At 26.1% G+C, this 25,229-nt stretch overlaps 1 protein-coding gene across 1 annotated transcript; it reads left to right on the top strand.

Annotated features, from left to right (window-relative positions):
- Window positions 1–3,238: 3,238 nt before the first annotated feature.
- Window positions 3,239–17,334, top strand: LOC127285817 (SPRY domain-containing protein 7). Its single transcript, XM_051312005.1, has 5 exons — window positions 3,239–3,391; window positions 9,993–10,156; window positions 10,603–10,880; window positions 11,255–11,357; window positions 14,273–17,334. Exons 2-5 carry the CDS (start codon window positions 10,054–10,056, stop codon window positions 14,368–14,370), a joined length of 582 nt encoding a protein of 193 aa, XP_051167962.1. The 5' UTR covers window positions 3,239–3,391; window positions 9,993–10,053; the 3' UTR covers window positions 14,371–17,334.
- The last annotated feature ends 7,895 nt before the right edge of the window (window positions 17,335–25,229 follow it).

Here is a 25,229-nt window from a genome sequence, read left to right on the forward strand (position 1 = left end):
CAAAAGTGTTCGTCAGATGCAAGTTGCCTTTGTTCAGTATTCGCCACGTGCTCAACAAGATATTTTTTCAAACAAATTGAAACAAATGTGTTTCTAGTGACTTGTGCTTATTGTTTTGTAGTGAGTATTTATTGATTTTTTTCTTCATCCGTAACTATAAGCAACTTAACAATAAAATATTGTTGAAAAAAATCTTGTTGAACACGTGGCGAGAGACGACTGCTTTTCCCCGAAAGGACAAAATGTCGAATGGACAAAATGTTGAAAAGTCAAGAAGTCGCATAGTCAAAACGTCGAATAGTCAAAACGTCGAAAGGTAAAAATGTCGAAAAGCCAAGACGTCGAACAGACAAAATGTCAAAGAGCCAAAACTTCGAACAGACAAAATATAGAATTGCCAAAATGTCGAGTTATCAAAATGTCGAATAGTCAAGAAGTCGAATGATTGAAACGTCGAATAGCCAAGACGTCGAACGGACAAAATGTCGAAAAGCCAAAACGTCGAACGGACAATATGTCAAATAGCCAAAACATCGAACGGACAAAATATCGAATCGTCAAGACGTCGAACGGACAAAATGTCGAATAGCCAAAATGTCGAAAAGCCAAGACGTCGAAAAGTCAAAACTGCGAATGGACTAAATGTCGAAAAGTCAAGACGTCAAATGGTCAAAATGTCGAATGGACAAAATATCGAGACGTTATTTTGCTCTGAGTTTCCCTTCTATATAATGCACCAGTTTGTCTTGGCGATTCGATGTTTTGGCTATTTGACATTTTGTCCGTTCGACGTTTTGGCTTTTCGACATTTTGTCCGTTCGACGTCTTGGCTATTCGACGTTTCAATCATTCGACTTCTTGACTATTCGACATTTTGTCTGTTCGAAGTTTTGGCTCTTTGACATTTTGTCTGTTCGACGTCTTGGCTTTTCGACATTTTGACCTTTCGACGTTTTGACTATGCGACGTCTTGACTTTTCGACATTTTGTCCATTCGACAGTTTGGCTTTTCGATATTTTATCCATTCGACGTTTTGCTATTCGACGTTTTGTCCATTTGACATTTTTTTTTTTTAGTTAATAATAACAAAAAACTGACAAATTTTAATTCTTAAATTTCATTCAATTTTAAAACATAAATTGTCATATCTTCGACAATTATTAATGAAATTACTTGAGAATTGATATCCTAACACATTGAAGTATAGAGAAAAGGATAACATAATAAGAATGTTCGAAATCATCATTTGTTTAATAATTTTTAATTGTTATTTAAGGGCATATTGATAATCATGTTTTCTTACCTTTGCCGACAAAAAGTCTGCGGGGAAGTTCCGAGTTTCAAGAACTTCCAGTGAGACATTTGTTTATCAATGTGTAATAAAGTTTTTTGTAAATTTACAAAACGATTTATTAAATAGTTTAAAAAATATTGAAGTTTTAAAGAAACGCGTGCAGCCGCATATCACATCGCCACGTAGAGTAGAGTCTTATTACGCTCTCAGGGCGTGAAAACATCATCTTCCCATTACTTTTCAATAATATTATTTGTTATTTTCATAATATTGTTAATTAAATTGTTATAAATTATGAACAATTAATAAAAAATTAATTAACAACATTATTAAAAATAATTAAAAAAAGTTTTAAATATGTATATATTGTATCTAAATTTTTATTAAATAATATATTATATTATTAAATAATTTTAAATTTTATTACAATTAAATAACAAATTTATTAGTAATAATTATTAAAGATGAGGGATAAAGAGCGTAAAAACCTTGAGAAGGTGTACGCAGAAAATCAAAATAAAATAGTAATAGTAATAATTTTACGCTCTTTATCCCTCATCTTTAATAATTATTACTAATAAATTTGTTATTTAATTGTAATAAAATTTAAAATTATTTAATAATATAATATATTATTTAATAAAAATTTAGATACAATATATACATATTTAAAACTTTTTTTAATTATTTTTAATAATGTTGTTAATTAATTTTTTATTAATTGTTCATAATTTATAACAATTTAATTAACAATATTATGAAAATAACAAATAATATTATTGAAAAGTAATGGGAAGATGATGTTTTCACGCCCTGAGAGCGTAATAAGACTCTACTCTACGTGGCGATGTGATATGCGGCTGCACGCGTTTCTTTAAAACTTCAATATTTTTTAAACTATTTAATAAATCGTTTTGTAAATTTACAAAAAACTTTATTACACATTGATAAACAAATGTCTCACTGGAAGTTCTTGAAACTCGGAACTTCCCCGCAGACTTTTTGTCGGCAAAGGTAAGAAAACATGATTATCAATATGCCCTTAAATAACAATTAAAAATTATTAAACAAATGATGATTTCGAACATTCTTATTATGTTATCCTTTTCTCTATACTTCAATGTGTTAGGATATCAATTCTCAAGTAATTTCATTAATAATTGTCGAAGATATGACAATTTATGTTTTAAAATTGAATGAAATTTAAGAATTAAAATTTGTCAGTTTTTTGTTATTATTAACTAAAATATTCGCTCTACAAAAAAATTTCAAAGAAAAAAAAGATGCGCTTTAATATTTTATACAAGGTAGTACTTTTTAAAAATAAAAATTTTGAAATTTTTTTTTTTCCTATTTTTATGCCTACAACTGCTATGAAATTGTCCCTTCCGAGCGAAGAGCGAGTTCTTCTTCCGAACAGCTCAATTGACATTAAAAAATAAAAATACAATATTACTCACATTTAAATCTTCCCCCAATTTTCCGGCTGCAGGCAGCCACTCGTGTGCATGTACCTTAAAATTTGATATTGCAATTCGAAATAGAATAAAAATATCTGTTGATTTCTTTTGAAAAAAAAAAATAATATAAAATTTCAGTTTTCTTTAATAGTATAATTAATTATTATCCAATTAACATGCAGATCTTTATTTAAAAAAATAATTTTTTTTCACTTTGGCATTGGTTAAAATTTAAAGAGGTTTCGCCTACCAAACAAATTGTCTTACAGGAAATGCGGCCATTGATTGGCCGCAATTCTATGAATATATTTTTCAAATTAAAAATAATTAAAGTCATTTGAATGAAGGAAAGAAATTACATAAATCGATTTGAATATTATAAATTTTATTTATAATTTGTAAAATTTTTATTCTTTTTCTCATTTTATAAATTTTGTTGGAAAATTTTGTTTACGATTTTTAAAATATGCCTAACCTTACCTTATTATTATATATATATATATGGAAAATAAGAGTTAACCTCAAACTTAGTGGCGTTTTGTTTTAAAAGTACAACAAAGAAAAATTAGAAATATTTGTATTTTAAACAAAAAAAAATTGATAGTATATTTCATTTGAAATATTAAATATTTTCAGGTATGATTAATATATAATCTTTTAATAAATTATTGATTAAATTAATTCTGTGACGTCTACATTTTTTTTTTACATATATGTACAGTATAAATATATTTTTATTTATCATATACATTTATATTTTAAATAGAATGTTTTTTTTTTAAAAATGTATTCAATTTTTCTATAAAGTATTGTTTATATAATTTAAATTCTCAGTGTAAAAATAATTTAATTTTTATTATATATGCTGATACCTAAAATAATTAATTTAATTAAATACGTATATTCTATTTATGTATAATAATAAAATAATTGTAAAATTTATGTTTAAATGAATTGTTTTTTTAATAATCTTCTGTTTAAATTTTAAAAATAACATACAAATATGTGAGTGATTCTTCACGGAGAAAATCTGAAAGCAATGAGTATTTTTTCTCATAGCACTGGCTACTGTGTAAACCAAAAACTTAAAATTCAAAACTCTGAATGTTCTCCACACAGCACTGAATGCTCTGCAGAAAATAATCACAACTTTTTTTTGACAGTAAACAGAGTTTTGTTTCGTATTAGTTGACAACAGATTATTCAGAACTACAAAAATGTAGCAATAAATTCTTTGCTCGAAGTTGTGACTGCTTTTCTCACAGCTCTCTGAGTACTGTGTAGAATTATTTTTTAGAATTTAGAAAACAAAGGAACGTTTAACGTCAATTAAAAAGAAGATAGCCATGGTTATTTTTTCTTTTCAAATATTGATTTTAATTGACATGTTTATAAACAGTTAATGAATAATAGAAATAAAGAAATGAAGACTTAAAAAAGTCTTTTTAAAAACTATCGTTTTTTTTTTAATTTTTCAGTTATATAGCAAATAAAGTTTTATACAATAATGAAATAATAAATAATTATTTTTAAAATGAATTACTATAGGTAAATTTTAAATATTTATTTGTATTTCACAAGTTTTAAGATTTTAAGATTTCTTAGCTAATATCAAATTACAACCTAATCTAAAATCTTCTATTATATTAAAATCATAATTCCGAAATTTTGTCGGAATTTTCGAATTTTTGTTTTTTTTTTCTCTATTTTTTTAACCGTTTCTTTTTATATCGCTATGTCTCATAGATTTCATGGACCGAAATACCGAATTTTTTTGTCAAATTTTCAATAATGACCACATTTTATTTTATAATTGTAGAAAATAGCAACAAATTACAAATTTGATGCCAATCCCTTGATTAAGGGATGTCATCGTTTGGGAATATATTTTTTAGTTTGTCTTGAATGTATTGCATTTGTTTCGAATTTTTGATTTTTTTTTCTCTATTTTTTAACCGTTTCTTTTTATATCCCTATGTCTCATAGATTTCAAGGAAATCTATCAGAAAAATCGTCATAATACTGGTTTTTTCATCCTAATATGTTTTTTTATTCAAATTTAACGGTTTTCGTGGACAATTTCGAAATACAAAACAAACATTTTAATATAATAGAAGATATTTGAAAAATTTTGAAATAACGATAACTTTTAAAAAATTTGTAAATTCAGATGTTCATTACATGAACATTTTTCTTCCTCTTACGATCAGCAAAAAAAATTTGCTTCCTCGTGGAGAAAACCTTAACATTCAAATAAACATACATAAATAATATAAACATTTGAGTTAAATTAAAAGAATTAATGGAAGTTAAAAAACCAAAAATTCACATTTTAGCTGATATTTCTAAAAATTAATGAAAAATAATATATAATTTATAATTATTTACAATTATATCGATTTGTTTCAATGCAAGGAACACTATCATTTTATATTTAAACTTGAATTTAAATAAATACAACAATTTTTAGCTAAAATGTGAATTTTTTATTTTTTAACTTTCATTAATTTATTAAATTTACCTCAAATGTAAACTTTATATATACTAATCGATTTGTTTTCATGCAAGGAATACAATTAATTATTTTCAATACCAAAATTCAGAAGGCAGCGCTACAAATAATCAGCAGCGCCTTTCAAGTAACATATTATTTGAAAAAATTAATTAATATCACAAATCATATTTTTATTTAATGTAAATATTTTTAATAAACAAACAAAGGCAGACAAAAAATTATAACAGCATATTTATAATATAATATAATAATAAAATATCTATTATTATGTTATTATTATATAAAAACAAACATCGGTTGTAAATATTTTTTACATTTTTATATTTATTTCTTAACCGTTATATTAAACGTAAAAACGTAACGAAATTTTATAAATTCAGTACGTATCATATGGTTAAACTTCACCCGAGCGACCGTTAGCGAGCGAGGAATACGCCGCTAGTAAGATAATTATGATTAAAAAATATTAAGTTTCAACATTATTATTTTAAATATTTATCTCGTGAAGTAATAAAAATTATTATTTCTTACGTTTATTAATAAAAAGTAATTTGTTTAATATTATTAAAGTTTATTACTTCTTATTTAATTAAATATAAATAATTTTTCATAAAAATATAAGAAAACATCTAAAATTAATTAAAATTGTCTTGAACGCTTGTTTAAAATTGTTATTTATTTTTTTATTAAAGGTTAAATGTTCTTTTATTTTTTTAATCCTAAAAAATAATTCCACACAGTACTCAGAGCTGTGAGGAAAGCAGTCACGACTTCGAGCGAAGAATTTATATTGCTATATTCCTAGCTTTGAAAACTCTGTTGTCCATTAATATAAACCGAAATTCTAATAACTGCACTGAAAGAAATTTCATAGGAAAAAATAACAAAATGCGTATTACATTTTAATATATTCTTTTAGAATTTAGGGAAAAGTGTACTTTTTATTAAAATTCAATATACTTTATATTAAAGTTCCAACTTAAAATCTTTTTTCAAATATTAATAATTATTGTAGAAAGAACGTAAAAAGATTACCAATATTTGAAAATATTATATTAAATTCTCATAGAGTTGTTGCATTATATGGAATGTAGCGTTCTAATATTTGTAAAACTTTATACGAAAAATTCAGAATGTCGGAAGAAAAGGGAAAAAAAGTGGAAACTCGGACGTTTCCGTTAATTCTCGGGAGGAAGAGGAGTGAGACTAGGAACAACACATTCACACTTACGATACAGGTTAATACACATACTAATGAACACGCACGTTCATTTCGCTTATACATAGACATTACACGATCGCAACGAAACCTACACTTACAATTCTATACGCATAACGATAAATTTCGCAACGAAACCTACACTTACAATTCTATACGCATAACGATAAATTTCGCTGGGGGTCGGCATATATCGTTTTCTTATATACTAACTACTGAATATTTTTACCACTTGCGAGAAAGAAGTTTACTTATAATAACTTAATAATAAAAAATAGTTTACTAGTGCCAATGGTGTAATTTTATAGAGGTTACGCTGGGTTCATTTTTATTATTAATTGTTTATATAGATTTTTCTTTTTTTTCAGATTAAAAATTATGATTGTTATAAAAATTTTTATTGCAAATAAAAATTAAATAATTGTAAAGATGACATCAAAAAATAAAAAATAATAATAAATTTAATAATTATAAATGTTTTCTGTGGCACTATAAACATTTGAAACACGTGTGTTGACAGTTGATAGGTACGTTCTGCTGGTTAACAACACTTTCGAAAATCGGATCAAGTCGTAGAAGTTCGAGTAGGACACGAAGCCGCAAACAGACAGAACTTCGGTTAAATTCGTAGTCTCTCGGGAAAATCCGTGACTTTTAATATAAAGTTTTACAAAATGTGAAATAAGTATACGGATATATGTTATTTTTCTTACTATTTTGTGAAATTATTTATTATAATATTTCGTATTCTGTGAATTCATAAAGAAAATACTAATTTTTAAAATAAATATACTAATTCTTATTTCTTAAAATAATAGTTACTCTTAAATTCATTATATATTTTCATAAAAACTGTAATAGTAATCAGTATAGGTGCACTTTTTCCCTAAATTGTAACATTTATATTAAACTCTAATATGAGTTTAATACTTAGTAGTATGAATTTTCTTTCAGTGTGTGAAAAAAATAGTGATTATTTTCTGCAGAGCATTGAGTGCTGTGCAGAAAACATTCAGAGTTTTGGAATTTAATTTTTTGGTTTCCACAGTAGCCAGTGATGTGAGAAAAAATACTCAGTGCTTTCAGATTTTCTCCGTGTTCCAAAATATTCCTTTTTGTGAGTTGAAAACAAAAAAAAAAAAATTAATTGTTGGACCCTCAAAACATTGAATTGTTATATTCAGTTTTAAAAGATCTAACACATTTGTAACTTTATTGTTCTAATTTTTAGGTTTGAAATAAAAAATAATTTACATTGCATTTCACAGAAAAAGTAAGAAAGGTTAAAATTTTGAGCAGGTATTCTTTTCAATTGACTTTTTAATCACTAATAATTATTTAATAATTAAAATGTATTATTTTTATCAATAAAAAATTTGAAAATTTGATAGACTTAAAGTTCAGGGTTAGTTGGGGTAAATGGGGACAAAATCGCTATTTTTCACAAATTACGTAAGTTTCTTCCTTTAAAAGGTAATATTTGCAGGTTTATTTACCCCCTGTTCCCATTTACCTCAAAGAATTTCTATTTAGCAAAACTCTTATGAAGCTTTTATATAAAGTATTTTCTAATACTTTTTTAAAATTTTAAATTAATATAATTTCAATTTAACGAAATTTATGTCTAGAAAAATTGCCAAAAAAAGAACTGAGTAGAATTTTTCTTAAGGCCAGGTCCAAGTGAGGCAGCGCCATCTACATTGATACTAAAATTATGGAAAATTTTCAACAGCCTTTTCTTGAAAACAAGATGGTAAAATGCTTTTTCCTTTATGGATAATTGATTATTGGCAAGATATACATCAGCTAAAACTTTTTTTGAGTTAAAATAATAAAAAAAAATTTCTTGTCAATAAATTAAATATGAGCACTTTTTTCACAAAAACTGTAACAGTACTTTCTCAGAAATTACAATCAAAAATGCAATTTCCATTTGGAAAATTAATAAACGCAAAAAATACACGACCTAAGATTTACCAATCACGAAAATAACAAAAAAAAAGTATTTTAACATAACATATTTTACTCATTATGACAGCCGTTTGGCAGGTTATATATGTCACCAGACGTTTCGCAGTTTTGCCGAAAGGAGGAGATTGGCGCTGTTGCTAACCACCTGAAATACATAATCTACCAAAGGGCTGTCACAATCAGTAAAGCAGTATCAATATGTTAAATATTTAATAAAATTTTTTTTTCTTATTTTCGTGATTGGTAAATCTTAGGTCGTGTATTTTTTAGCGTTTATTAATTTTCCAAATGGAAATTGCATTTTTGATTGTAATTTCTGAGAAAGTACTGTTACAGTTTTTGTGAAAAAAGTGCTCATATTTAATTTATTGACATGAAATTTTTTTTATTATTTTAACTCAAAAAAAGTTTTAGCTGGTGTATATCTTGCCAATAATCAATTATCCATAAAGGAAAAAGCATTTTACCTTCTTGTTTTCAAGAAAAGGCTGTTGAAAATTTTCCAAAATTTTAGTTTCAATGTAGATGGCGCTGCCTCACTTGGACCTGGCCTTAAATGAGAATTCTGTTAAATAAGAATTAGTTCGGAATTAAAATTTTCTTTAATAAAAACTTTGTTAATTAAGAATTTTGTTAAATAGAAATTCTGTTAATTGTGGATTTATTCAATGACAATTCTCTTAAGTAAATATTTTTGATAAATCGAAATTTACTAAAATAACAATTCTGTTAAACAATTTTTTTTTGTGCAAATTTTCTTGACATAAATTCCGTTAAATTGAAATTGTATTAATTTGAAATTCGATGTACTAGAAAATCTGCTTTATATAATTTTACTAAATAAAAATTTGATAATTTAAGATTCGACGCCGTAAAAATTTTTTTTAAATTAAATGTTGAGAATATAAATACGTCCCCAATTAGTTTATTTATTTCACTTAAATATTTTATTTTTTACGAAACATTATTTATTTGGTTGAAATTACATATGAAATTAGTGGATAATAGACAGGTAAATGATTTAATTGTATCAAAATAAATTTTATTTGATCGAAATAAAATTTTTTTTAGTTTAATTTAGGTCAGGGAAAAGTTAGTGTAAAGTCAGGGAATTTTTTTCCTATTAGACACCCTGTTAAAGACACAAGTTTGAATTTATCAAAATTATTCGATTTAAAAATTATTTACAAATTTTATTTGGAACAAATTTCAATAAATCTAAATTTAGATTTATTCTAATTTATCAAACATCAATTCATTTATTCTAAAATTCAATTTATCCAAATTTTAATTCATTCAAATATCAAATTAATCTAAATTTTAATTTCAAGTAAGATAAAGTTAAATAATTTTTAATTTTTGTTGCTGAAAATAAATTAATTAAATATGCAAATTCAATAGATTGAGAAACTAAAAATTAACGGAATTTTAATCTATCTAATAATTAATCGATTCAAATTTCAAAATCATCTAAATTTTTATTGATTTATGTTTCAAATTGTCTGAAGATAATTATAAACGTTTTGTTGCAGAAAATTCATCGGAACAGATAAGAATGTATTTTCATGATTGAAAATAATCAAATGTTAAAAAATGTTTTGCTGCTTGAGAAATTGTTTTGATAGTTTTGGCTTTTCTACTGGCCAAATATCTAAAGAAGAAAGAAATCTCATCGCTCTCGATACAACTCATATGGGTATTTTTTTTTACTAATATTTAATGAAATTAGAAATATAAGTTGAAAAAAATTACAAATTTCTTTTTTTAAATTCCCAAAATTAATTTAATTTTAGTTTTGTTTTATGGTAGAAAATTTTTTTGATCTTGAAAGAACTTTTTTTTTTGAAACTTTACAGATTAATTCTGAATAAAATTTCTATATAGCAATTCCACGGGAAGTAATCACAAGAATTTTAAATGATCTTAGAAATATGAATGAAAAACTGTTCTTTAAAATTTTTCATTTGTCTTTAATTCAAGATTTTGGACTTTTTATTCAATCAACTTCTTTTTTTAATTACCGTTAACCGGGGCTATATTATGATACAAAATGCGCAAATTCTTTTGTTTTATTATTATTATTTATTATTTATTATTATATAACTTTTGAATTTTTTTTTTTTTTTTTGAAATACCATAAAGGCCATGAAGTTGTAATAGTAAAAAATGGATTGAGAGTTTGCGGCAGAGGTGGAGCTTTAACAAATGCACCTTTAGTACAAAGTAAAAGTTACTTTGAGGTAAAAGTTCAACAGGGAGGTATTTGGGCCGTTGGATTAGCAACAAGATCTGCAGATCTCAATACAGCTTGTGGTGGTTTAGATACTGAAAGTTGGGCTTTAAATTCCGATGGATTTATAAGGCATAATCAACAGGAATTACACAAAATTCAAGATCTTGCACAGGAGGGCGATATTATTGTAAGAATAATAATTTTTTTACATATAAATAATAATAAATATAAAATTTACTCTTAAAATAAGCCCCTTTTTCAAAACAAAAAAAAAATTGTTAATTACCTTAAAGTTTAGAAAAATTCATAAAAAATTTGTTTATTTTGAAAAATCTGTATGAAAATCAAAAATTCTTTTTTATATAAAATCGACAAAAATTAATACATCTTTGTTAATTTTGTCCATGAAAATTAAATTTGATATTTTTAAATATGTTTTCAAAATTCCCCTTTTTTTAAATTTATTTATAGATTTGCGGACTTTATTATTTATTATTAATTATTTATTTATAAATAATATCCCGCAAAAAAAAAGAAAACAAATTAAGTTTTTTTTTACAGGGAGTTGCTTTTGATCATATTGAATTAAATTTTTACCTTAACGGTAAATCCCTAGAGGCACCGATTATGGGAGTAAAGGGCACAATGTTTCCAGTTCTCTATGGTAATATTATTTACATATATTTATAGTAAATTTCATTTTATTCATTTCAAATTAAGCAGGGCTAAACATGGTCGGAGCTAAAAATCAAGTTTTTCTTTGTTTTATCAAAGTTTTTTGAAAAAAATATATTTTTTTGTTTGGCTTTTTTAGACAACGATTTTTTAGAACAAGACGATTCTTCTTGAATTTATATTTTTTACCTTGAAAATATTTTAATCATTTAAAATTTTATAACAAAAGCTTAAATTATTAAAATTCTATAAAATAATATAATTTAGAGTTTAAAATACCAGACTGCTAGTCTTTCATCGTCAAAATTCATCCAAATTGCCTTACTAAATTTCTGATTTCCAATAACAAACAGACATATTTTTTTACAATTATTAGCACACAAATATGTACAATTTTTTTTAAATGTATCAAAATTTTAAAAGATTAACTATTGTTATATTTTTAGAAATAATTTAATTTCAGGCGAATTTAAATTGAGAGTTTTTGTAAATTCGTACTCCTGAATTTTTTTTTTTATTCAAATTTCAGAAAATAATTAAATTTTAGAGAATTTTTTATTAAAATTTTTTTTAAATAATTAAAGTTTTAAAGAACTATTAAAATTACTAATGTACCTTATAAGTTTAAATAGGCTGAGATTTTTTTTTCCCTTCTAAAAAAATTCTCCAAAAAACAGCTTTTTTTATGCTTTCTAATTCAGGACACACCCTTAAGAAGATTTGAAATTGAAAATTTTTGTAAATTTCAATTGCTGAAGTTTTTTTTTTTTTTTTACAAATTTTTAACAATAATTGAGTTTTAAAGAATTTTTAATTATAAATTTTTGAAATTAATTAAATTTTTTGCAGATTATCAGTTAAATTTGTTTGTTAATAAATTAAATTTTAAAAGATTTTTAATTTAAAATTTAGAACAAATTTAAAAGTATGAAAAATTTTATAAATAAAAATCTTTTGAAAAAATGTAATTTCGATTTATTAAAGAATTATTTAGAAATAATTCAATATTGATAGTGTTGCAATTAAAAGTTTTGACTTTTTCTATTTGTAAAAAATTTTAAACTATAAATTCAATTTCATTTATCACAATTGTTTTTTTTTTTTTTTAATATAATTCATATTGGATGGAAAAAACCAAATATTAGTGAAAAACACAAAATATTGACTCAAAATATCTCTCTATAGTCTCAAAAGTCGCAGGTAAAATTATAATTAAGGTTTTGTGGCAACCCTGTAATTTTTAGTACACATGAAATAAATTTTTTGTCAACAGTTAGCAAATGGATGCGTGCGCATCGTCTCGTTCTAAAAATTCGTCTTTAAGACAATACGATTTAGCTATTGTAGAAGTAGCTTAAAAGAGCTTCCATTCCAGTTTAAAAATGCAGTAGAAAATATTAAAACTATTAAAAAATAACAAAATGGCGGATATTTTAATAAAAATCTTTAAATTTAAATTATTTAAAATACTCATCAATTTTTTTCCTCGGTAAATTGTCTATATAGTAAAGAATATTTTCGATAAGAATATTGAATCAGGGTGTCCAGCAAAAAGTACAAAAAAAAAAATTCCCTTACTTTTTTCTAACCTTTTTCCCACTTTTCTGTAAAAAAAATTTAATATTAAAAGAATGGAAAGTATCAAATTTTAAAGTATTTTTAAATAATAAACAACATTTTATTTATTAGTAGGGGAATAGTGTCAGGGTTGGACACTTGGCTTTTTTTTAAATAAGAACACTAGCGCCACCTGTGTGCGTACGTGACGAATCTTCTAGTAGTGTAACCTAACTTTTTGTGGCATTACATTTTTTGAGAATCAAAAGTAGCGTCTCCTGTGACTTCGGTGCAATCGAAGAGACAAAAAAAGTTTTGTTTGACTTGTGAATAAACCTAAAAAATGTGTAAAAAAGCAAGAATTCGGCAAGGTAAGCTTATTGAATGTATTGTGGGGTACATAATTTAAGAAGAAAAAAAGTGAAAAATCGAATCGCGACACATGTCTGGTTATGGTTAGCACAATTCGAAAATGATGCTTCTAGTTAGGGTTGGACACTTTATACAGTTAGGGTTGAACACCCACATTAATTATGAATTTGACACAATTTATAAATAAATTTTATTTTATTGATATTTCAGTGCAAAATTGTGCCAAAGATATTAGAAAAATAATACTTAAATTGTATAAATTTTGTTCATCATTTCATTGAGTTATTTGGAACAATAAAGCGTTATTTTTTGTAATTTGAGTTCATTCCTTTTTTAAACTTATGAAGCTTTACAATTTGTAAACAATAAGTAAAGATAAACATGAAAAATAAGAATAAAAAACATTACAAATGTTATTTTACGTTTTTACCAATAATGCGTTTCGATTTTCAAAAAGTGTCCAACCCTGACTGAAAAGTCCAACCCTGACTGAAAAGTCCAACCCTGACTAGATATTTTTTTTTAAATGTTTATAACTTTTTTAATTTTGGACCAATCAATTTACGATCCACAGCAAAAGTGTTCCTCTTTTGTAGATCTTTCCACCCATATACCACAATTGACTGAATTTATCTAAACAAAATATTTATAAACAAAAAATCAAAACTGTGTCCAACCCTGACACTATTCCCCTATTATAAACTTTGTCTTTGCACCGAAAAAAATTCATAAAAATCTTCATTTTTGGCAAATTTTTTAAAAAAGTTCCTTGACTTTTAATTAAATTCCCTGACTTCCCTGATTGCTGGACACCCTGTTAATTTGTGCCCGCTACTGGTATATAAGAGAATTTTTGTTATTTTTTAAAATAAATTTTTCTTCAACCAAAAATAAAAAAAAAATCTTTTTTATCAGTATAAAATTGAAACAGAAAAAAAACCATGTATTCAAAATTATACATAAAATATTTTCCAGTCGATGATGGTGCAATTTTGGATTTAATCCTCGATGACTTTCTTCACGCACCTCCAATAGGTTTCGATAAAATAATGTTGGAACAATCATTACTTTAGCAGATTATTTTTTAATAATTTTCTTCCAATCAACAACAATTTTCAAATTGAATACTTATATTATATATATATAGTGTGAATTGTGTGTATGTGTGTGTCAGTCAAATGAGTGTTCTCATTAAATGAAAGGAATTAATGTAAAGATGTGTGAGAATAAAAAATATATATATTATAAACAGTGTCCGTGTGAAGAAAAAACAAATGTTATAATATACAATTACCCTAAATGTATACATTATTATACGTAATAAGCAGTAAAATTTCGACGATTAATATTTTTCTTGAAATCCACGATTGTAAATAAACAGAGAATAATTATATATTGATAAAACTGGGTAACAAAAAAATGATCATGTTGTGTTTATTTCAAAATTTCTGTGTTTATTGAATATTTGGGTGTCAATGAACAAGAAAATACAAAAAAAAATTTTTAATTTGTTCAGTTTCCTAAAAATTGAGGTTAAAGTGTCGAAAAATGGCTTTTTTGGCCCTTTTTGAAGTACTATAAAACGAAAACGTGAGGGCATAGAAAGCTTTCATAAGGCTCAAAAGAAAGCTTAATCCTTCAACTTTAAGATACAAAATTGAAATGTCATGCAATAATTGTAGGGAGCCTGTATTTAACGCATAACTCATAACGAATCATTGAATTTCTAGTTCAAATCTTTGGGAATGTATGCTTGATAAAAAAAAACCTGATTTGCTTGAAACTTGTCACTCAGCAGTTTTTTGGTTTGCTGATTACAAATTTGAGGTTAGGTTTCAAAAACTCAAAATGTCGGATCCAATATGGCGGACGGATTTCTTAAAAACAGTTTAAATTCTCTTGCTACTCGGGGGTATTTAGGGTCACTGATTACGAATTTAAAGTCCGATTTTTAGTATTTTTTGTCGCATGATAATAATAAAAGAAAGAGCTAATATTGTACGCTATAAAGGATTTTAAGGTTCATAAGTTTCATTTAAAGTTGATAATTTTTTAATTGTTTTCTTTTTTCATATAATATGTAATTTATATAATATATACCACATATTTCACAATGGATTTTAGCCTGACAGTATTACCTTGGAATATATCAGTTTTTTATATTTAAAAAGAGACTTTAAAAATTCTTCTTTTTTTTTTTTATTCAAACAGACACTACGAGCTAAAAAAATTTTATTTCAATTTTCCAAACTGGAATGCGTTAAAATTTTATTGTTATGTAATTTTATTTATAAATGATTTTAAAAAAGAACCAGTTAATTTTCAAATTTAAAATTATTCTTCCTATACATATTGGATCCGGCATTTTGAATTTCGAAAATCTGACTTCAAATTCTTAATCAGTGACCCCAAAAACCTTTGAGTAGAAAGACTCAAGATAATTTAAACGCTTCCTAAGAAATCCGTCCGCCATTTTGAATTACGAAAATCTAACTTCAAATTCGTGATCAGGGACCCCAAAAACCCCCGAGTTCCAAGACTCAAGCAAATCCGATTTTTTTTATCAAGCATACATTCCCAAAGATTTGAACTAGAAATTCAATGATACATTATATGAGTTATACGTTAAATACAGGCTCCCTACAATTATTGCATGTCATTTCAATTTTTTATCTTAAAAATCTCAATTTTTAGGGAACTGAACAAATTAAAATTTTTTTTTGTATTTTCTTGTTCATTGACACCCAAATATTCAATAAACACAGGAATTTTGAAATAAACACAATATGACCATTTTTTTTGTTACCCAGTGTAATTATAGATAGAGATAATAAGACGAGTTTAACAATTTTATTCATCAATTAATTTTAAATTAATTAAAGTATATTTAATTATTAACTGATTATTGTACATGTTTCAATTCTTAAACATTTTAACCCTGCTGTTTTAGAAAAAAAGTCTTTTGTATTACAATTCATTCAATTCAATACACTTTATTTTATAAACAATTTGCTTTTTTGCGGTGGAAGCAATGAATTTCTTCAATTCAATTGATTGATTTAAAATATTTCGAGTTGCAAACTGTTTTAAATTAATTAAATTTTTTGACAAATTAAGAAAATTTTAATTAATTTTATGTGTAACATATACTTTATATATACGAATCGATTCGTTTCAATGCAAGAAATACTTCCCACATAGCACGACTTTTTGCTGTGAGGTTACTGTAAGGATATCTGTAGGGTTTGTAACGTTACCGTGTAAGCCTACAGTAAACTTGAGGTCATATCTTAAAACTTCCGCCAATACAGTAAGCATCGTGGTAATGAGTCCTTTCATATCGATCGAAGTACTAATTTGGAGAAGTTTTACATTAATTTTTTGTTTAATTTTAACCAAATATAATAATTATGTAGCGTTGTTACTAATATCTAAACATTTTACGCAGAGATATTGTAATTTTATTTAATACAGAGTTATAAATTTTATGTTATTGCTAGATTTTGCCTGTCTTGATAATTTATCGTTAATTCAATATTATGTATAAAAAATATATTATCTGTATTATTATTATTCTTTTATGAGAAAAAAAATTTCAGAATTCTTTTAAAATTTTTATGCTTAAATAAGTGTAAACCTTTTTACTTCAAATTGAAGGTTTCTATAATTGTAAATTAATTTTGAAGTTGCAACGAAATATTTCGTATAATTTTTAATTTATAATGGTACTTTATTTTATTTTTTTTATTTATTATTACGTTATTTATGTATTTATTTATATTTTTAAAAAAGGTTTTTTTAAATATTTTTTTGTGTATTTGTGTTTTTTTATTATTATTATTATCGATAAGTGATTTGAATTTAGGGTGATAGATGAAATATCTAAAATATACATTCGTGCATATTGAGAGTCGATAATGAAGTGTCACTCCAATCATCCTCGCTATATTTTTTGTGCCATATACACGTAAATTTGTCACTGTGAAACAAAAAAATTCATAACTTTTTTCGAAATAAAAAAATCACATTCATACAAAGTTTGTCGTCTTAAGAATAGTTTAAACTATAATTCCTGTGAATTTTGTCAAAAAATATTTATAACTTTGTTTTTTAGAGCGAGTTGAAGTGAAAAATTTAATTAAACTTGTGTTTTCTAAAAATCCAGTTTTTTTCGATTTACTCGAAAACCGAAAAAGATAGAGATTTTTTTCATAGAAGGAAAAAGATGCGGCATAAAATTTCCAGTAATGTAGTAATAAAAAAAATTTTTTTTTTAAATCGATTTTTCAAGCGTCAGGGGCCAACTCGAACGGCCGTACGAATTTTATACGCCCTTTTACTTTCCGGCGGCTCATATAGAGTCATTAGACTCGAGTATCTCTCAGGTAAATATAAAATATAATATAAAATATTTAAAGTACTACCCACATAGCACGACTTCTTGCTGTGAGGTTACTGTAAGGATATCTGTAGGGTTTGTAAGGTTACCGTGTAAGCCTGCAGTAAACTTGAGGTCATCTTAAAACTTCCGCCTTACAGTAAGCTTACACAGTAAGGTCGTGGTAAGTTTACATGGTAAGATTGTGGTAAGCTTACACGGTAAGGTAGTTGTAAGCTTCCTTTAAGGTTACTATAAGGTTGATGTAAGGTTACTGTAAACATAGAATTTTGTTAATAAATAAAATTTATTAATATTTATGCGCAGTAGTTTTCTATGGCACATACGGCTGCGCAGTAACTTTTATTTGACAAACCCTATTGGGGTTCATAAAGTACTTTACCAAATATATAATTTTTTATGCAAAAAAATTTATAGTATAATATATATTATAATATAATTATTTTTAATATATTTTCATATTACTTTATATTAACAGTAACCTTACAGCAACCTTACAGTAACCTTACGGGAAGTTTACAACAACCTTACCGTGTAAGCTTACCACATCCTTACCATGTAAACTTACCACGACCTTACTGTGTAAGCTTACCTTAGCTTAATTTACTGTGTAAGCTTACTGTAAGGCGGAAGTTTTAAGATGACCTCAAGTTTACTGCAGGCTTACACGGTAACCTTACAAACCCTACAGATATCCTTACAGTAACCTCACAGCAAGAAGTCGTGCTATGTGGGTATATGATTTGAGTTTTATCTTGAAAAATATTTTTTAAAGACCGCTAAAAAAATCGAACTGCGAGATTTTTGTTTATATTAGTAATGTTTTAAAGTGTAGTTTTCAATTAAGATTGATTGTTGTATAATAGGTTGATGTTGTTAATTTCGACGACTAACCAAAAGAAAATGCATTGAAAAAGTCCCGTGAAAAACCATCTCAAGAATTGTCTCAAAAAAAGGTCAACATACTTGAAAGTCATCTAAATAGTTTAGTCATGGCTCACAGTGGTCTGAAACCCGCATCTAGGTGCACAAAACTGTTTTCTCGAAATTGCTTTGATGAATCGGGCTCAAAAACTTTACTCGGGAGTTTTCGAGGTCGCTGATTACAAATCCGATGACAGAATTTCAAAATTCAAAATGGCGGATATTAAATATAAAAAATTAGCTGATTTGAAAAAAATCATGTATCTAAAGGTTTTCAAGGTCGCTGATTACGAATCTGAAGTTGGTTTTCAAAAACTTAAAATGGCGGGACCAATATGGCGGACATCAAGTATAAAAAATTAGCGGATTTGAATAAAACATTGTATCTGAGGGTTTTCGAGGTCGCTGATTACGAATCTTTAGTTAGTTTTTATAAATTTAAAATGGCGGATCCAATATGGCGGATATTAAATTTAAAAAGTTCGGAGATTTGAATAAAATATTGTATCCAGAGGACTTTAAATTCGTAATCAGTGACCTCGAAAACACTTAGATACATTATTTTATTCAAATCCATTGAATTTTAAATTTGATGTACGCCATATTGGATCCGCCATTTTGAATTTTTGAAACCATCTACAGATTTGTAATCAGCCACCGTGAAAACCCCGAGTAACAATTTTTAAGCTAAACTGTGTAATTTTTAATTTTTTTCGTCGGCCATATTTGATCCGCCTTTTTGAATTTTTGAAAACCGACTTTAAATTCGTAATCAACGACCTCGAAAACCCTTAGATACAATGTTTTATTTAAATCCACTCAATTTTCAAATTTAATGTCCGACATTTTGGATCCGCCATTTTGAATTTTTGAAAACTGACTTTAAATTCGTAACTAGTAATCTTGAAAACCCTTGGCTAACAAGTTGCAACAAAATTTATGTAAGAAATTTTGAAACTATAGCTTTGTCCACCTATATTTGTTATTCAGAACTCTATGACGCACGCTTTCAATATGAATATCTCGAAAAGTGTCAGAAGATGTTTGTGGTTGCTGAAAGGCAATTTCTTTACGAACATTTCCCCATATATAATTATTTAAAGAAATTTGAAGAATTTAACTGTTGTCCTTTTGAATATAATAATATAGGAGTATGTTAATACTTACATTTGTTGATGGTTTTAAAATATAAAATTTTATATTTACAATGATAAATGTTATTTTTCCTTAAAGTGTGTAACTAAACCTATTGAAAAAATATTGGGTTTGTCAAAATGTGACGATTTAATAGGTTTTTGGCTATATTCAAATTAAGTCTTGATTTTCAAGAAAAAACAATTATGCGTGAGTCTTGATGTTTCACAAGTTGACACAGGAAAATAAAATTTTTTTATTGGTTAAAATATGTAAAACAGACACTTTAGATACCTTAGAATATAAAACCACTGAAAATTTTTTTTTTTAAGACTTCAATTTATTGACTTTTGTCCACCTAGATTCGAGTTTCAGACCACTGTGTGGCTGGATGAGAATCAGGCCTAGAAACATCGGACACGAATCAGACAATTAAAGAGGTAAAGAAAGCTTTGACGGAAGAGAAAAAATTTTTAAAACGGAAACAAGATGCTGCTGAACGTCAACAAAAACTGTGTGATTCCAAAAAATTGAAAATGGCTGAACTTTTAGATGAACATCCTGAATTAGCAGATAAAGGTGCTTTTATACCTCAAATTTCGATCGGATGAACATTATTTCTTGGCCGTGAAAATGCGTGAAAAGTCATTTTCACGGCGGGTATTTTTGAATTGTTTTATACAAAAAATGTTTTTTTAAAAAATATAATATTAAATAATTGTTTCAATATGTAAGAACACTTTAAAATAGTGATAGAGAGATGATTTGATTAAAAAATTTAGCAAATTTTGCTTTAAAACGTTTTCTACTACAAGAAAGTGTAAAATAACAATGTTTGTGAAATGGTTTGTACAGTGCTTCTTCCTTGTGAGTGTCTCTCAGAGTTTTGTTTATGTTATGTCGGTTCTTTTTAACTTGTAATAAATAATGAGTGCTGAAAATAAATCGGTAAGTTTAAATGTTTATCAAATAAATTTAAATTCAACTAATTGTTTCGAATAACTGAAAGAAACATGTACACATGTACACTGTACAAACCATTTTAAAAACATCGTCATTTTACACTTTCTTGTAGCAGAAACGTTTTAAAGCAAAATTTGCTAAATTTTTCACTCAAATCATCTTTCTATCACTATTTTAAAGTGTTCTTACATATTAAAACAATTATTTAATATTATATTTCTTAAAAAAACATTTTTTGTTTAAAACAATTCAAAAATACCCGCCGTAAAAAAGACTTTTTACGCATTTTCACGGTCCAGAAATAATGTTCATCTGATCGAAATTTGAGGTATAAAAGCACCTTAAGCTTAAACCCCGCGAAGTAAAAGGAAAGCCAAGAATCGAAGAAAGTCAACCTGATCTGATGAAGGTATACATAATATTATATCAATATAAAAAAATCTGAAATGTGTGGAATTTAAACAACTTAAAAATAAGCAATATTTTTTATTATTTATAATCATTAAATTTTTTTTATTTTTTAATACAGGGTAGCCTCAACATTTCCTGACAACTTTTGTTACGGTCGGATTTCCGTAATATTTAAAATTTTTTTTGGGCGATAAATATTATTTATTAAAAATAATATTTATATAATTAACGTTACAAATACTTTGTCAATTATATACCTACATCTATACAACACAAACACACACACATACTAAGTTTCGGACACTAGAATATTCAAATAATATTTCTAATTAATTCAATAAATATTTATAATTTCATTTTTTTTATTTTATTTAATTTCTAAATCAAAGTTTATTTCGCAAATGATTTCAGATTATTGAACCTCATATTGCGAAATAATTTGAACTAAATTATCGATCGATTGCACAAGTTGTGGGACTTACACTGTATAGAAGTTGCCACATTATTTTGGGAAAATGAGGAAACATATAAAGTATACCGATAATTCAGGTGGTTGAACCGATCACGCCACGATTAAAATGCAAGTTTTGCTGAAACTTGCATGGAAACAACGAGGTGTTGATTGCAAAATCAACCCTCCCACCACCTAAAATTATATACTAACAGGGTGTGATCGTTGCCACCAAATTATTGTTCAGAGAGTCTTATTTTGTATTTCCCGCGAGAAGGCGGAAGAATTGTTATAAAGTTTTGTGCCCACTAAAGGTGGTTGAATTATTTACTCCCCTCAGTAAGGGTAGAGCTTGTCAAATTATTCTGAAATTATAAATATTCCACAATTTGTGAAGTCGTCTATCATATAAAAAGTTCGTTGAAAAAGGAAGATTATTTTACCAAGTATAAACTGTTATCAATATAAAAAGTGCAGAATCCTAAATTCATAAATTATTATTATTTGTTATCTCCACAATTGTTTATATTTCAATTTAACTGTTTATAAATTCAGAATTGGTGAACCCAATATCCTGAATTTTTAATGAACAGAAATTGAAATATTGAAATAATTGTTCAAGGACAATAGAATAATACAAGTTTGTTAAAAAGCAAAGATATAAAATAAAGGAAGGTAAAAAGATCGACTTCCTCATACCACGGAGTCGTATGACAACCAAGAGTTTTAAAATCCTCAAAGAGTTAGAAAAGTAATGTGATACTTTTCTATATCATTTTAATTGTTATTATTTATGTGAGTGGTTCTGAATTTATATACACTATTTGAAAATTACCAAATCTCATAAACACACACAATCTCACTTACTCTAATTACACTAATTATTTTCTTGTTGCTAAAATCTTTATTTTATTATTGGTTATTTTCATTTATTGTACTTACAATAAATGATATTTTTGTGAGACTTGAATTTAAAATTCAAATAGCTTAAAGTAGTATCTGTTTTTAATTGTAATCATTTTTATATTAAAGATTTAATCGGGGAATTGAATGTATACACTTTGGGGGTTGTATGAATAAATAGATTTCTTATTTTATGTTAATTCAAGTTCGATTTATTTAATTACCTTTATATGCATTTCACGGTGGGTTTTAAGCGATTATTATGAAAAGTCAAAATAACCAAGATTTTTCTTTTGGGATGTTTTCTACAACAAAAAAGAAGATGTTTGCAACAAAAATGAAAATCATCCATCGGTCCCTTTTTGAGAAAATTGATTTTTTCTACAAAATTGCATGATTCCTCGCTTTTGAATAGTTTCATGCAAATAATGTTTAAAATTGCATATATATATACTCTGTTCTAGGAGAGATCGATATTTTTCAGGACGAATTTGGGCCCTTTACGCGCAGAAAACTATAAAAGGAGGAGTATATTATTTTCCGTTTCAGCAAATAAGCTTTCTCTTTCACTTTCTTTTAAATTTGAAGAAACATGTTTATTGACAACTAAATTTTTTTATCCATTTTAGGGTCGTTTAGATTTTATGGCATTTTGGTGCAAAATAAAAAATATTTAAATCCAAAGAAATAATTTTTTAAATATTAAATTTACCATTTGAAGATTTTGACGATTCCAACGATATAAATTTTTACGTCTAAATATTAAAATTTGCTTTTGGAAAAGTTATACAATTTCATGATTTACATATGCACAAACTCTAATCTTATAGTATTTGCAAAAAAATTTATACCGTTGTAATTGTTTTAACCTGTACATTGCAAATATAATATTTATATAATTATTTTTTTAAATTCCAACATTTTTTAATTTTGCAATGAAAAGTCATAAAACCATAAAAGATCCTTCCGACTGCCTTTTGGAGACCACGCTCGCAGGTCACAAAAATTTTAAATATGTTTGCTTGATTTTAGTTTTAGGAAAAGCAACACATGTTACAATCCTTTTCATATCATTGGCTATGTTTTTCAGAAAAAAATCTAGAAAACGCCTTTTTTACCTAAAAATACACCCTTTAACAACAAGATCTGCAGAAAAATATCGATCTCTCCTGGAACAGATTATATATATATATATATATATATATATATATATATATATATATATATATATATATATATATATATATATATATATAAAATTATATGCAATTTTAAACATTATTTGCATGAAACTATTCAAAAGCGAGATCCCTGGCGGATTCGATTTGCGTAATGTCTACTTAACTAAGCGGACTTTAGGTAGACATTAGGTAGACATGTAAAAAAACGTATAAAAAAGCTATTAATCGACTTATTATGATAAAAAAAAGTTGATAAAAGGGTAAATGAATGTTTATAGAGTAAATTCGTACAAAATTTGTAATTAATAAAGCAATAAATAATTAATAATGAATGGAAATGTGCGCGAGGTACCTGATCAGTTCAGCTGTACAATTATTTTCGTGCTATTTTCATGAAAAGAATATAAATTAACTGCAAAAACAATTGATATTTATAAAAAAGTGTAAAATTGATTTAATTTTATTGTTTGCAATACGAATTATTAAATAATAATTAAGTTTTTATCAAATGTGAATAGTGTTGTGAAAACCTGTGAAAACTAATGAGTTACTACATTACCGATCGCATATGAGAGATGGCGCCACCAGTTTTTACAATACAGTGCGAGCATGTTTTCTTCCAAGCTTTTGCTTTGAAAGAAAATAAAAAGTGAATTTTAAAATGCAGAATAAAGTTATACAAATAATTATTGATTTCATAATTAATTCTCGTCCAAAATTACGGACATGATTGCAGCTTTTTTGTTACACTCATCGAGAACTTTTTATTATCATATGCGATCGGTAATGTAGTAACTCATTAGTTTTCACAGGTTTTCACAACACTATTCACATTTGATAAAAACTTAATTATTATTTAATAATTCGTATTGCAAACACTCAAATTAAATCAATTTTACACTTTTTTATAAATATCAATTGTTTTTGCAGTTAATTTATATTCTTTTCATGAAAATAGCACGAAAATAATTGTACAGCTGAACTGATCAGGTACCTCGCGCACATTTCCATTCATTATTAATTATTAATTGCTTTATTAATTACAAATTTTGTACGAATTTACTCTATAAACATTCATTTACCCTTTTATCAACTTTTTTTTATCATAATAAGTCGATTAATAGCTTTTTTATACGTTTTTTTACATGTCTACCTAATGTCTACCTAAAGTCCGCTTAGTTAAGTAGACATTACGCAAATCGAATCCACCAGGGATATTATGCGATTTTGTAGAAAAAATCAATTTTCTCAAAAAGGGACCGATGGATGATTTTCATTTTTGTTGCAAACATCTTCTTTTTTGTTGTAGACAGGAATCTAGATTGTACGGGATACTATACATATTGTACGGAGTACCATCTTGATTGTAAAGTGGGTAACATAACCTCACTTTTTTATCATCTAGATGGTACCGAGTAGCATATAGATTGTACCGGATACCATTTACTTTTAACCATCTTAAGATCATAATTTCTTACCATCTATTTCTCTCCGTGTTTCTTTTTCTAAAAACAATTAAGTTTTTCTAATTTTAATAAAAGAAGAAGATACATCACATAATTTGTT

Source organism: Leptopilina boulardi, unplaced genomic scaffold, assembly GCF_019393585.1.
Source record: "Leptopilina boulardi isolate dan_hultmark-lab unplaced genomic scaffold, ZJU_Lbou_2.1 LbouV2_341, whole genome shotgun sequence".
Lineage (NCBI taxonomy): Eukaryota > Metazoa > Arthropoda > Insecta > Hymenoptera > Figitidae > Leptopilina > Leptopilina boulardi.

Coding starts and splice junctions, on each gene's coding strand:
- LOC127285817 (XM_051312005.1), top strand. CDS start 10,054: ATGTTTTGCTGCTTGAGAAATTGTTTTGATAGTTTTGGCTTTTCTACT. Junction 10,881..11,254: donor CACAGGAGGGCGATATTATT/GTAAGAATAATA, acceptor TTTTTTTTACAG/GGAGTTGCTTTTGATCATAT. Junction 11,358..14,272: donor AATGTTTCCAGTTCTCTATG/GTAATATTATTT, acceptor AATATTTTCCAG/TCGATGATGGTGCAATTTTG.